This window comes from Triplophysa rosa, linkage group LG24 (genome assembly GCF_024868665.1).
Source record: "Triplophysa rosa linkage group LG24, Trosa_1v2, whole genome shotgun sequence".
NCBI classification, from domain to species: domain Eukaryota; kingdom Metazoa; phylum Chordata; class Actinopteri; order Cypriniformes; family Nemacheilidae; genus Triplophysa; species Triplophysa rosa.
Genome location: NC_079913.1, coordinates 4839092 through 4854529, shown reverse-complemented (window position 1 = coordinate 4854529; position 15438 = coordinate 4839092). Strand labels below are relative to the sequence as shown.

General features: G+C 38.0%; 2 protein-coding genes and 1 long non-coding RNA gene across 12 annotated transcripts in view; 1 reads left to right on the top strand and 2 right to left on the bottom strand.

Moving 5' to 3' along the window:
• The window catches only part of LOC130547787 (uncharacterized), a 41828-nt gene that overhangs the window by 24623 nt on the left and 1767 nt on the right, over positions 1-15438 (top strand). For 2 of the 7 annotated variants that reach the window (XR_008961928.1, XR_008961926.1), the window contains exons 6-8: positions 11315-11473; positions 11548-11721; positions 15280-15373. This is a non-coding gene — a long non-coding RNA (uncharacterized LOC130547787). The other 5 variants (XR_008961930.1, XR_008961929.1, XR_008961927.1 and 2 more) reach the window with 5 other exon arrangements.
• On the bottom strand, positions 2197-7318 carry wnt16 (wingless-type MMTV integration site family, member 16). The gene is made up of 4 exons (XM_057324081.1): positions 6615-7318; positions 6217-6443; positions 4746-5032; positions 2197-3261 (listed from the first exon to the last, which is right to left on the bottom strand). The coding sequence occupies exons 1-4, from the start codon at positions 6704-6706 to the stop codon at positions 2797-2799; spliced, it is 1071 nt and encodes a 356-aa protein (XP_057180064.1). The 5' UTR covers positions 6707-7318; the 3' UTR covers positions 2197-2796.
• Positions 7814-15438, bottom strand: part of cped1 (cadherin-like and PC-esterase domain containing 1) — a 42451-nt gene continuing 34826 nt past the window's right edge. For 2 of the 4 annotated variants that reach the window (XM_057324078.1, XM_057324077.1), the window contains exons 18-22: positions 12434-12654; positions 11519-11620; positions 11325-11412; positions 10988-11134; positions 7814-9286 (exon numbers count right to left, since the gene is read on the bottom strand). In XM_057324078.1, the coding sequence (XP_057180061.1) occupies positions 9077-9286; positions 10988-11134; positions 11325-11412; positions 11519-11620; positions 12434-12654 (768 nt within the window). In that variant the 3' untranslated portion in view covers positions 7814-9076. Of the gene's footprint in view, positions 9287-10987; positions 11135-11324; positions 11413-11518; positions 11673-12433; positions 12655-15438 lie in introns of those variants that run through there. The other 2 variants (XR_008961925.1, XM_057324080.1) reach the window with 2 other exon arrangements.

Here is a 15438-nt window from a genome sequence, read left to right as displayed (position 1 = left end):
ACGTTTAAGCAACAGTTATCGGCAGGAAAACATTATCACCATTTCAAAACCCATCAGGCCTTAACTAACTCGACCAGACACAACCACGGCACCTACAAACTTCTGGGAAGGCGTACAGAGCAGGGCACCGCTCATAGAGCGTGCAGGGATGGGCCAGTGAAGGAAGCGTGTCTCTTGGCTTGGGTTGTAATGTTATGCTCAGATGGATATAACTGTTTATTCACATACTGAAAAAAAAGTACAGTGATCAACATGAGTGAGTGATGAGGATCAGAACTAAAACAAAAAAAATGTCTCGCGTGTGCATGTGGCTGCGCCACCCACTTCGATGCTTTCAGTCTCAACAGTACGCACAAAAAATGAATCTCTTTGATAGCTATTTCCGAAAATGTCTATTCATCTAGCTTATTGCATGGACATGCATCCACTGGGGATAAGCAAATGCTGAATAAATATGTTAAATTATTACTTTAAAGTAAAAAGGAAGGGGGTCCACATTCTTCCACTTATTAAAAGATTGAATTTCATCAAATGTTTTTCTTGTTTTAACAGTTGTGGAGCGAATGTCCACGGGTGTGCTTTTTTCTTACCAAACTGCACTTTCAGAACATTAACAAAATCACTTTCAGCCCATTAACAATGGCGGAACAAAACCCGAACTGCGGTACAGCAGATTTATTTGACAAATTATCTCATTTCGCTTATGATGTAACTATTAAACACATACTACAGCGAATGAGAGGAAAGAAAAGAGTTAAGAAAAGCATCGAGGGAGTCGAAAAGTTGGCAGACGTCTGAGCTGTTGGATGAACGGATGCATCCACATGGACTGCTCGTCTCCGTCCAGGATGGATTACTGTACCTCCAAACTTCCAGGGCTTAAGGTCTGCACCTCACCGCTCCTGAAAATGTAACTGGAGGGATGCAATGAATAATTCTCTTGTGATGTCTATGCTTTTCGTTGGATTGGATTCAAGCAACAAGATGCTGGAGCTTACCCCAGAAGAGAAGCGATTCATCCCTTTGTTGCCCAGGAGCACGAGATCGGAAAAAGTGATTAAATGGTATTATTCTCAGTGGAGAACAAGGAAGAATTTGTTTTTGGCAAAAGAATGACAAATAAATTATAATTTCAAGTCTCATTTAGAGATGCCATGATTGATATCCTGGGTTCTCAAAACGGTGTTTAGCCGCGTTTCCAAAATGGAAACATTTGTTGGAAAGAAGGCTGTGAGTCGTTGCTCTTCGGTTTACCTTAACGCAACAGAATTATTTTACACTGAAAGACAAAATTTCAAGCAAACTCGATGCATCATCCACTCCGCGATAAATGCAACCACATGAGAATGAACAAGAAGGCATTCTGAGAGAAATCACGAAACGCAACACGAGAGGTGATTTTCCAGTAACTTTTTAACAGATTTGCCAGTGTGTGAAAGAGTTTTTGTTATCGTACGGAGGATCTCAGATATGGTTGTAAACAGTCACTGTCGCCTGGAATGTGGATACATAAAAGGACCATTTGCATTAGCATTTAAGGGAATGCAGTCATGGTATTTGGCACAACTCTGTTACTTCTAGCAAAGCACTACGCTTTCAGAGATGGGGGGGGGGTTGGTGGGGGACAGAATGAGGAGGATAGAAGAGAGGAATGAGACATACAAACTGAAAGTCTCCAAACATGACATTACAATTACGAATCGATAAAGGTCCAAGTGCAGAACAAATCCATTATTGACAATCTTTGGGAAATTTGTAGAATTATTACATTTACAAGGTCAAATACAGGATGTGTAAACAGACGTCAAAAACAAGGTTTCTTAAAATAAACTTGAAAGTCTTTATTTCAAAAAGAGGTTTAAGCTTCCTAAGCCGAAGGCCACTGTTCATAACTTAATATGTAGGCTACATTGAAAACTACAGTATGAGCAAAATTGTAAAATACATAATTAAAAAGGATTGTTCACCCAAAAAGGATTTTTTTTTCATTATTTACTCACCTGACTGTCATTTCAAACCTGTATGACTTTCTTTCTTCTGCAGAACACAAAAGAAAAGATTTTGAAGAAATTTGTCAAATGAACTGAGCTGGACACCAAACCAATCCAATTGAATGGGTGCCGGTTACCAACTTTAAAATATCTTCTTTTGTATTCTGCAGAAGAAAGAAAGTCATACAGGTTTGAAATAGTAAGAGGGTGAGTAAATGTCATTTTGAGGTAAACTATCACTTCAACTACATTAGGAATGTAACTCTAAATTGTGTGTGTTTGTTTATTCAGGGGGGAAATCTTATAACATATAACATAAAACATCACAAATGTTGGCATAAATACATTGCTTCATTAAGGTTGATTTAATTCATCTTCCATGAAAAGCGCCTATGACAACTGATATCAAATACATTGAAAATTTTCATTAAATGTCTCCTTCATTTTTATAAAATATTTATTAAATCTATTTACACTTTTCTATGCAGTTCTTTATAAGCAAACTATTTCGCTTCCCTTTATGTTCCAGTTATATTCATAGTCATTATATACAAAATGTCTTGATTCCCATTTGAAGCCCATGGGGAGGGTTACGAATTGAACGGATTTTGCCATTTCCCCCCAGTATTCGCTGTGGATCATCGGTTGCCATGGATATCTTGTCAACATACTTGTTTGCTCGTCCCTAAAGGGCTTGCGCAAAAAGGTCCACGCCAATTCTACCCCCCCTCCCATCCTCAAGCGAGATGTTGTCTCTTATAGGGTCCCACATGGCCCCGGTCTTTCTCACCCTATCCGAACTGCTCTACTTGCAGGTGTGCATGTCGTTCATCGTCTCGCAGCGACGACAGCGAACGTAACAGCACCAAACGAACTTGCACTCGCAGCGCTCTACATGTCGTACCACGTGTGTGTTGTAGCCCCGCCCACAGCACAGCAGGTTGCAGCCATCCGGCCCAGCTGAAGTTCTATTACACCTGCGGCCCCTGGTCCCCGTCACGCCCAAGCGCCGGTCCTCTAAGCAGTAATTGGGCGATTTGTTGAGAAAGATTAGCTCCTCTTTGGTGATAGGCATGTGCCGGTGGTCTTTGTCCTTGCGTCTCACCTTACGTTTGAAACGGTCCACCACCTGAACGCTGGTCTCGTACCGCTCCTTCAGGTAGGCCCCGACACGCTCGAAAGCAGCTATTGTGCGCCAACATGTCTTCACGGCACAAGAACCAGACACGCCGTGGCAGCGGCAGTCAGTCAACATCGTCTTGGCAACTGCCTGTAAGGATCAAAGATATGTATTTGATTGACAGATCTGATGATAAGAGAAACAGATCTAAAGTAGATTTCAAGTTCTTTTTTATACATTTAAAAACATATAATAAGAATGCAGACATGAGGACTGTCATTCAAGCGCTAATTTAACCCCGTGTCTCACTTCCAGCATTTTCACAATTTGTTTTGACAGACTTCCCAGAGTTAAGGCAGAAATGCAGAACTAATTCATATCATCAGGAGAATTAACCGAGTGTGTGGAATCTTGTCTTTCTGTGAATTTCCAAAAACAATATCATTTCAATGACGTCTTCCCTTATTCTGCGAACTGGCAACTTCCATGAAATAGGAGCATTCGTTTGGTTGAAGCGTTATGGAGGGCCTGCTCGCACATTTAAGAATTCTGTCTCAATAAACGTTCCTCTGTGGTTTCCAACCAGAGCTGTGTTTGAGGGTTTTCAAATGCTCGCTCAAAGCTGCGGAATTTGGTGCAAATCCTTTCTCTAATTTTCAACAAGCAAAACACAAGCCTTTAACATGATATAAAAGCAGGTTTAGGAAGAGAGGTCACTCATCTGATTGAGATTCAGGAGACCTGAAATCAATCAATTAGGTTGCTCATGTAGAAGCACTGGACAACTAGACAAATGTGCTTCTTAAAAGGATGGTTTCATTTACATCAAAACATTTATCACACCCTGAAATAATCTTATGGCCTTTATTAACTTTAGGTGAATTTTAGCAAAATACTACATATGATAGTGTGATAATTTTTTATTTAAATAAAAAAATGGATACTGTATGTAATGTAGCCTATAGAGTTTCATCAGACGCACGTGCCTGGCCCAAAGTTAACTTCTGGTCTGTGTTTGGTTACAATAACAATTTATTTTATATTATTAAAATTATTTATATAATTATTTTATTGTATATTAATTGTATTAAATTAAATAAAAACTTGGGTCACATAACGTTTGTTTATTTGTTGCCACTGCACTGAAACAGTCTATTGTAAATAATAATAAAATATAACGTATTTTGTACAATTTAACTATAAAGTAAGTAGGCTAATTGCAAAACTTGATTTCTCATTTTGTTTATCAATTTTTACTGTTATTTACTGTTTCTTTTAAATTTTTGGTAGCCTATATTTCTGTACATGTAGCTAGTTTGAGTAACTAGCAGTGCAATTTATTGTTTTCAGATTTCTTTAAAGTCTGCGGAGAAACATTCTTTGTACACAAAATGACTTTTCACGTTGACAAGACAAGTAACCTACAACATTTTACTTTTAATAAACAAAATATTTTTTTAAATGGAAGACCATAAACATTATTCACACCGTCTCTTTACGTCTTAAAGAGACATGAGTAAATAGGTAACGCTTTATCATTCCTTTAATTTACGTAACGTATATTAATTTTTTTTTACGTAACGTAAATTAAATCCTAAACGTAATTTAGAAAGGTCATAGGTCATTTCTCGCACCTGTCTCCCAGCTTCGCTGTTATGCTGGTTCATGGTGAGCAGGGCGTCTTCCCCGCGGTTTGAGGTGTTCTTCACCGAATTGTCGATGAACCGACGGCTGAACCAGGTGCCGTACGCGATGTCATCCGAGCAGCCACCCCACTGCCATCCCTCCGCGGGCGACCCGGTGCCCGGCAGGCTGGTATCACACGAACACTCCGTCATATTACCCACACTGCACGCGCGAGTGACGGCGTGAACGAGTCCGGCCGCCATTATGGCGTAGATGAACGCCGTCTCTTTAGTCCCTTAAAAACAACAGGAACAGAGAATTTAAACCAGACGCAGATGCTTGCCAGCTAGGCCTACTTGTACATTTTAACAGAGGAGTGTGCGTTTGACAGTCACACCTGGAGAGACTGCGAGGCCAAAATGTGCAACAATTTATGCAGGAGGCAGTCATGAAAAATTTGAATGAATTGTCTGCATTTTGAACAGTAAGTATAGCTTTGGCATGGTTTATTTAAAGAGGCAACATTATTTAAATATGGCAACATTTTAGGGTATTATTTATTTTAAATTTAATCTTATTTGAAGTTTGAAGGAAATGTTACTACTTATTTAAATGCATGCAGTGTCTGCACCTATTTTCAATCATGTCCAAATAAGATTTAGACGATTGTTCATCTTCATCATTACACGTAGCCTAAATGATGTATGCTGTTACATGAAGTCAGAAATATATTTGTCAGTTTAAGTGTATTCCTGCTTACAGGTTTGAACTGCATAGGACAAAACATTGGGTTGAACTTTCAAAAGAGTTTCCAAAAAATCAAGAATCGTGTTCTACTGTTACAGGTTGACTCTTTGTTGTATAATCACTGTAATCTTGTAAGGTTTACAATTTTGTGCTGTTCAGGGCCAGCTGTGTGCATGGTAAATTTAGTGTACAGTTAACCTAAAACAGATGCGCCACAGCTGCTACCCGAATCAAATCATTTTGTCTGATCAACCCACTAATCAGCTTAGCTGTCATAAAATTAGTCGACCATAGGATTAATATATGTTCTATATATTTTAAATATGTTGATCTTTAAGTGATGGTCTCTAATTTTTTGTATAAAAAAACTAAACAAATTTGATTAATGGCACTATGAGCCTAATAAAATACTAAATAAAGTCATTTAAATAATGTAGCTTACAATGTTTAAAAATAGTTCAAATACATTTACATTTTGCGTGTATGCCTATATCAATGTTTGACTTTATCTCAATATAATCATGTTTATTTATTTAATACAGTAATAATACATTTTCTTTTTAATTCAAATAATCAGAGATGATCACCTTGTTCATCAGGCACAATCGGAGCACGTGCCCCAAATTTAAGCTACATTTGTCACCTGTCAAATTATTTTTAGAGGTGCTGGTAACAATTTATATTTTAATGAACAATAAACAAGCAATATTTAATTTATACATTAAAACATACCACTGGTAAGCTCGTAGCCGATCACGGACGGGTCCCGTCTGGTCGAGCAGTTCCAGCGCTCGTGCTTGAATTGAGTCTGGCACTCGGTGATGCCCAGGCGCGCGCCCTCTTTAACGCTAGGCAGAAGATGCGGTTTGCGCGTGCACAGGTCCTTTTGCTTGTGCGTTAAGGGCAAATTGGCGCATTCCATCTTCTCGAGCACTCCTACATATGTGAAGCCCAACCACCTGTGATGCGGAGCAGTGTGACACAAAGATCAGAACCGGTTCACCTCTCCTGTCGGCCTGGGTTGAAATGCCATAACCAGGCCCGAGGAAAAGGAGACAATTTTCAAACAATCGCATCTTAAAAAAATGCGCAAATTCATTTTAGTAACCTAATATACATGTAATACTTACATCCAACTTCCATGAGAGCACAATGGGCAAATGGAGAGCCATATAAGGAATAAATGGTAAATTGCATTTAGTCCAAGACCGGTACTTTCCATGACCACTTCATTTATGAGAGTTGCTACTCATAAAAGTCCTAAACTGAGCGTTTGTAGAAACACGATTCATGCCCATCAACTACATCTAAGATCTATTTATATAATCCACAAGGGGCGAGTTTAATTTCGTAAATCTCCTTTGCACGTATCCATTAAGTTACTGCACGACCCGCCTTGGTGTCGTCCAAGCACTAACAAGTGAACTTTTCCATCAGTGCACACCCGATATACACCAAACAGTTATATGCGCCTGTTGAAGAAACGCGCAACTAAACACTCCAGCAGTGCGCTCCCGCATTCTGATTGGTGAAACTACTTGTTAATATTCAGTAGCTGCGTCCGTTCTCGTCGCTGATTGGTCAGACCGCTGTTCTCGGCTAGGAGGCTGGTGAGGGAGGACAGAGCGCAAATGATGGCCATAAAGAAATAATCATCATTAAAATAGTAATTTAACCAGCTCACCCGGGATGTGTGAGATCATAGTGATAAAAGAGCACTGTGTTTTTTAAAACGATGGTTAAAAAGCAGAATAACATAGGATAGTAAAGGAATTATATATTTTAAAAATGTTGTATTTTAGAAATACTTAAGAGACGATAAAAAGGGCACAATAAGTAAAACTAGTTTTTCACCATTTAAAATATTATTTAGCCTAACACATTATTATTTAACAAATAAAGAATGCCATTTTATTTATTTCCACGCTTTTTTCTTTAAAAGTTAAGTATAAAGACAGATATTTATCCTTCACATGAAAGCAGAAAAAAGGCTGCTTCAATTTAGATATAAATTTCGACTAAACTTAAGTTGCATGAATGACGATACAAATAAAATGGAAAAACCAAAACTTATAAATTGGCAAATTGTTATATTAAATTAATGATACATATTTGTACATAACGTTTTAATGGGATAAAAATCACGAAAATGTTTATATTGAATTACTAATACATATTTGTACATAACATTTTAACGGGATAAAAATCAGGAAAATTGTTATATTAAATTAATAAAATTAATAAACATTAAACTGTTAATAACATTGTGTTTTAGTATTTGGTCTTATGTGACAAACAAAACAAACTCCTTGCTGATTAAATGTTTAAGTTATAAAAATATATATGTTTAATTGTTCAAGATGTTGTGACATTTAATTTTGATTGCAGCTTATGCATAAAATGTATGATTTAAATAACCAAACATGTAGACTATGTTGGCACAATCCTTCATAAACACCAGAAACATTCTTAATAAATTTGATTCAATAAATTGACCTCAAAACTGATACATCATAAGCGGGAAATAGTTGCCAGCACAACCCTTTGAAATAGAAGACAGTGTGCAAAATAACAGGAGAGTTAACATGCGCTGTGAAATATTTATAAATACACACATGGTTTCTTGTGAATTCATTTCACTTTATGTTTAAAGCTTAAAACTGTTGGAAAGAGAAGTCCTATGGGATATTTCAAATACATTTTTCTAACTAAATCTCGCTCAAACTAAATAACAGACCAGTAAAACATGTCATGCATTCCAACAATGCAGAGTAAACCCAGTAACAATATAAAACTGCTTACTATCAAAACCTACAGAAATAGCATAAATATACAGATATCCTTTTTCCTGTAAACAGCAGCAACATTTACAAAGATTATTATTAAAGGCATTAGAAAACACCGGTAGAAAAATAAATGTAGAAATATATGTTAAGAACATATGACAGATATACTACAACATAAAATATCCTTCGTAAGACCTTTGGCATAAAATACTTCATAAATACTCATGGACCTGGTATGTGAAAGAACGGAGTTTAAAGCTAGACTTCAAAACATCGCCCGAGCTTCCATAAAAGTGACAATGCGAGACAGCGTGACATGAAAGGCACTCCGTAGCGCCTGCAAAACGTTTCCAAAATACATTTGGGAACATTTCCGCCCGAGCTCCTTGCAGCAGCAGCATTGTAGCAACGTTGCATAAGCGTTGAAGGAACGTTTTTGAAAGGGTGTTTGAAGGGGCTGCATGACGACAGTGGTCACTGGCAGCCCTAAAGCTGCAGCTGCCAAAGACATTTTGGCAAGACTTCAGGGGGTCTCATTTAACTCACCCCATGCCCCTTTCCATCTGGATCCCCCTGCACGCACAAACATCTACCTAACCTGCCCATCGCCAATGTACCCCTTTGATCCAGCATATGGTGAAGTACATTTGGACCGATCATTGTGCACTATGAATGTTTAAAAATACCTGAACATTTTAGCCCTTTAAAAAAAAAATAGATGTACGTGTTCATAGCTACTTATGCAGATGCTTTTCCCACTGCATATACACTTAGGTTAGCGTCACCAGCCGCTAAATTTCTCTTTGTCATTGTTGGCGAATGGTCCTGCTGACAGCACGGTTCACACAAATCCTACTTAGTAGGATTTCCGAATAGACTTTGTTCACTGGTCCCTTGACGTGGTAGGACACTTCAGGTTGAGGCTCCGTGTGCACATTGGTCCAACTTTCTCCAGCGTGCCTCAAAATCTTCAGCTTTCCTTCAGAAGCAGCAGTTGGAAAAGGAAGCTTATAGACCTGTAAAGAACATATTGACAGGGATGTTGATCCTGGAATTGACACCTTTGAGAGAAGGCTGGTTGCTAGCGTTACGTAAGATCACTGGTTAGCTCAGATTGTGAAGTCGGCAACACATGCACAACTATAATGAGATATTGTAATCGTGTGTGGTTCTTTTCATTGACTTTGGACATGTTTAATTAATTAGGGAAATTGTCTGTTTTTACATTTTATACTCTTAAATTTGTTGCTGCCAATTCTAATTAGCTCCCGATGAACAAACTACATTTCCCAAAACAAAAAATAAACAAATGTCAAGAAACATGCTCTTCAATTTGAGAAATATATGTTAACACCATGCATCATGTGTTTGTCTAAGTCTAGCCAAGCTGTCCTAGACCAGAAAAAAAATACACTTCAGTTCCATATGTGAGTTAGCTTGGCGTTGTTACCACCACTTCACAAACTTAGCAAGCTAATACATCTGTTCCCATCCTGCTCTTTTCTGGCTAATAAAATACTGCCTAATTACTAATTACTCATTAACTGATCCGCCTGCCACTTTTAGGGTGTAGTAAAATTGAAATGACTGCCCTTTTAAAAGATTTATGGGGCTGGAAGCCAATGAAGTATTTCTAGACTGAGCTATAGGCATTTAGCTTATAGAGAAAAGCTGTGTGACAAGCTTTTATATGTGGATCTAAAAAGTACAGAATCATTCACATGTGCCTTCTGTGTGGTCAGTTACCACCATAATAATGTAATTAAATACATTTTGTGTTTATTTGTGTCTTGGTTTATATTTACTATCAAATATATTTAGCAATTTGCTTAATTAAAAATGTAGATTATATTTAATTCTTATATTTAATTCCCCCAATTCGTATTACTGTCTTGTGAGATAATGTATGATAAAAAGCATTAGGCTACACTCTGTATTATAAAACTAAATTAAGAGAGACCAATTAAAGAGACTATTTATAGGTATGCGTTTAGGTGAAATTATCATTTCATAATCATAATATTTGTTTCGTTCTGTGAACTATTAACAATATTTCTCCCAAATTTCCAATAAAAATATTGTTTCTATTTGCAGAAAATTTAAACTTGAGAAATGGGTCAAAATAACAATGACATTTTTTCCAGTAATTTTTGTACATGTATTTAGGGGAAAAATAGTGATAACCTCGATTTCTATCACAGTTTCATGCGTCTTGTCATGCTGTCAGTCTTTTACATTGCTGTTGGATGACTTTGTCACTCTTGAGGTTTGATTTTGTTGAAATTCAACAGACACTGGACCACAAACATCTAGAAATGCTAATTAAATGAAAATCTTTAAAATATTCGAAATCACAAAAAAAGCCTTAAACATCTGGATGCATTTTGGTGGTGAGAATTTGGGGTATTTTGTGCTTAATTGTCATTTAAAAAATATTGCATGTTTTGCATATGCAAAACAAATATTTTAATTTAATTATAAAAAATGTAATTATAAAATCCATTTAATTTTGATTTGATATTTTGATGAGTTACACAAATAGATAACATTATTTAGGTTTAATTCTGGTCTTTGTTCAAATGTGGAGTGTGCTTTGTGTCTGTTTGCATTTAATACATTCTGTGAGTCATTTATCTAAAGCCAGTGTTACAGTTAGTACAAAATCTTCCTCTAATTTCTTTAAAATACATGACAGGGCCTCACAGAATCCATTTTACCTCATGGAAATGGCAGGCACACCGGCCCTGCAGGAACTCTTTATATCGTCCCATAGTGATGCTGAATGTGTCAATGACCTCATATCCAAGATGTTTGGCATTTTCCAGAATATCCTTGTTCACATGATCGAGTTCTTGCACTCCACTCTGCAAACAATGAATGACGATGATAAAGAGTGACAGGTTTATAAAATGTAAATAAACAATTATCTGAATGAATAAATAAATACACATGATTATCTGTTCCACAGACGTTGAGGGCTCTGATATCTGTCCAGTAAAAAACAAGCGGAATAATGCATTTCCATGAATGTCTGTCATCTCCAGCAGTTCTTACCAGGGGAAGGGATCGAATGCCATTTATGGGGAGATGGAAACCCATTCCTAAAGACTTCACCACTACCAGAATGTTCTGAAGACCCTCACTAAGAGATAAATCAGAGATTTGACTGAAAAATCTGATCTACTTGCATGGACTGAGAAACGGTATGACAACTGTGTTGGACTTAAACATTTGTTTATTTGTGTAACCTCTTTAGAACCTGTTGAATGGTCCTCAGATGGTTTAGGTTGAGCCACTGCACCCCACCAGCGACCAGCACTGTCTGAGAGGAATCCTCAAGGGGCCTTGACCTGCCCGGTGAAAGTGGTTCAAGGGTCAAAGGTTAAAGCTCAGCTTCATATCCTAAAACCATAAGCAACAATCCATGGAAGGAACTGACTCACAATTCCAAGTAAAAGAGTGTAAATGTTTATGCTGGTTACGTTTGTACTGCTCAAATAAGCTGTATGCGTTCAATATATTAAAAAGAAATGATTTCATAATTGACTCCCCCTCATGTTATTCCAAACCTGTATGTATTACTTTTCTTTTGCAGAACACAACAGAAAATAGTTGAACGTTGTTCCCCCAACAACTTGAAGCCCAATTTACTTCCATTGTATAGAGACAAAACCACAGAGAAATTTCTCTAAATATCTTGTGTGTTCCACAGAAGATTGACTACAGGTTTTCAATGACATGAGGGTGAATAAGTGATTCACTTTTCATTTTATGGGTGAACTATTCCTTCAATATAATCTAATTCATTTATTTTAATTTCACATAACCATATTGTCTCTTGGATCAGTTATGCAGCTGAAGCAAAAATGAGCTCACAAACACACCTCAGCAGATGCACACAAAAACACTACACACATCTGTGCTGCATATCTCTCAGCCCACATCAGTAGCCGTATGAGATCATCGACACGCTGAGCCAGTAAAGTAACCACTGTATCCCCACAGATATGCACTGATCTGACACAGTCTCCCAACCGCACAGACTCACACAGAGCCCGCATCCCACCGTCAAACACTCAGACATAACCATTCCACGTTATACAGGCCATTCACAGCCTAATGGGTATAATTTACAGCCACATAGACACACGCATATACTGTACCTCTCTATAAGCTGTTCCAAAGCTCTTTGGAAGGTGGGTCTCTGGGCTTTCGGCAGCCAGAATTGTGGGTAGTAGGAGTAACTGGCGATAGTTCGCCCTTGATTCAGATTGTGGTAGATGATGGTATCGTGGGCCTTGTCCCAATCTTCCAGCGTGGTGTTCACTCTTTCCATCAGGTAGTACATCATCCCTCGGTTGGTGGAGTCGCCAATGAATAGGACCTGAAGCAAAACATGAATGTTTTTAAATTCATGATAATTATTGCTGTTGTTTATCGATCTATCTATCTGTCGTTCTGTCGGTCTGTCTGTCTGTCTGTCTGCCATTGTATCGTTCTGTCTGTCTATCATTGTATCGTTCTGTTTGTCTGTCTATCGATCTATCGTTCTATCTGTCTATCTATCTATCGTTCTGTCTGTCTGTCGGTCTGTCTGCCGTTGTATCGTTCTGTCTGTCTGTCTGTCTGTCTGTCTATCATTGTATCGTTCTGTCTGTCTGTCTGTCTCGTTGTATCGTTCTGTCTGTCTGTCTCGTATCGTTCTGTCTGTCTGTATCGTTCTGTCTGTCTGTCTCGTTGTATCGTTCTGTCTGTCTATTGTTGTATCGTTCTGTCTGTCTGTCTATTGTTGTATCGTTCTGTCTGTCTATTGTTGTATCGTTCTGTCTGTCTGTCTATCGTTGTATCATTCTGTCTGTCTGTCTATCGTTGTAACGTTCTGTCTGTCTATCGTTGTAACGTTCTGTCTGTCAATCGTTGTATCGTTCTGTCTGTCTGTCTATCGTTGTAACGTTCTGTCTGTCTGTCTATCGTTGTAACGTTCTGTCTGTCTGTCTATCGTTGTATCGTTCTGTCTGTCTGTCTATCGTTGTAACGTTCTGTCTGTCTGTCTATCGTTGTATCGTTCTGTCTGTCTGTCTATCGTTGTATCGTTCTGTCTGTCTATCGTTGTAACGTTCTGTCTGTCTGTCTGTCTGTCTGTCTGTCTATCGTTGTAACGTTCTGTCTGTCTGTCGTTGTAACGTTCTGTCTGTCTGTCGTTGTAACGTTCTGTCTGTCTGTCTGTCTGTCTGTCTGTCTATCGTTGTATCGTTCTGTCTGTCTGTCTGTCTATCGTTCTGTCTGTCTATCGTTGTATCGTTCTGTCTGTCTGTCTGTCTATCGTTCTGTCTGTCTATCGTCGTATCGTTCTGTCTGTCTATTGTTCTGTCTGTCTATCGTCGTATCGTTCTGTCTGTCTGTCTGTCTGTCTATCGTTGTATCGTTCTGTCCATCTATCCATCTATCCATCTATTCATCTATCCATCTATCTGTCTATCTATCCGTCTATCCGTCTATCTATCCATCTATCCATCTGTCTATCTATCTGTCTGTCTGTCCGTCTGTCCGTCTGTCCGTCCGTCCGTCCGTCCGTCCGTCCGTCTATCTGTCTATCTATCCATCTGTCTATCCATCTGTCTATCCATCTATCGTTCTATCTATCTATAGACGTTTCATCGGACGCACACGCCTGGCCCGAAGTTAAGTTGATCGCTCTGGCTAGTGGCTAATAATATAACTAATTATATTTGAATAGATTTATTTTCATATTAGTTTGTCAATATTTTTGTATAATAATTTTATTAAACGATTTGTTCAATGGGTCGTGTAACTTTCTCTCATTTAAGTTTAGCCAAGTAAGGGTTCTTCAACTGGTAACCCAAAATAATACTGGCTTGACATATACTTTTAACTTGCTAGGTAATGTAATTTACTTGTTTTATCTTTTGCTTCTTTTCAGAAATAATCTACAGGGATGGATGTCTACTGGAAATTAAGTTATGTGCAGTAACATTTATGTCGCTGCTTTGTAAATGTCTTTAAATCGAATAAAATGTTGATGCCTTTGGCAAAAATGTGATGAAACTGAATCATTCATCCTTTACAATAACTTATAAAGTAAAGTCTCTTTGTTCTCTTTGTGTGTGTTTTCTCTAGCACACACACAGTTTCCATATCACCATGACACTGGAGCCAAACACAAATCCAACTGATGCCACACAAGACCTCAGACACACTTTTGGCCCCTAGCCCTCCACTCTCTTTCACACACACGCATAGAGGAAAGAAAGACCAAGAAATGCGTGAAAAATAACGATGATAAAAGGAAGTGTCATTTTGAGTACAAAAATTACACTATCCTTGGTTTGTCGAGCTGTATGTGACTCTCACAAACACCATGCACACATGCTGAGGAATAACCCTTTTTGATTCTTATCAAGAGGGGGTGGAAACAGTCATGCTGGGTGGATGAGTATCGAGGGAATTTCATGCATGAACACACTGTAGGTTTGGCACACAGCTCATAAACCCCTGCTGGGCTTGAAGCAATCATTTGAAACACACAACTCAAAAGCAGAGATGCTAGGGAGACCGTGTTTAGTACATAAAAATAGTATTAATTTAAATCCTATAAGGCACAGCTCATTGGTTTGTCTAATGTGGAATATAACAACCAATCACGTTGGGCTGCCATGGCGCAAATTGATAGGTTATTCATTTGCAATGTGTCGCCAATCATGTTGTAAGTTGCAAGCTGATAGGCTCTTAATTTGTAATTAGTTCACCAATGAGCTTTCACACGCCCTATACTGTGAACATATAAATAGCCCTGCTCAGTCATTTGTTGTAAAATGGTGGATGTGGTGTGGTTGCAGGTAAGTGGCAGCTTGGTCTTTTTATTGTTAAGTCTATTGCATTTATTAAGGCCTACCTTATTTTTTATATTTCATGTAAGTTTAAGATTTGCATGTCTTAATTTTGTGTTGTCTATCTGATTTTTTTTACTTGGTGATTCATAAATTGAAAGTCCTCTACAACCTCCAAGGACAATGGCTTTACCAAAGTCATCTTTACTGTTCTGCTGCAAAAACAATGTCACCTACATCTTTGATGGTTTAAAGGTGAGCAATTTAACTACACTTTATTTATTTGGCAAAATAACTAAATTAAGTTAAACCTCTGGTCA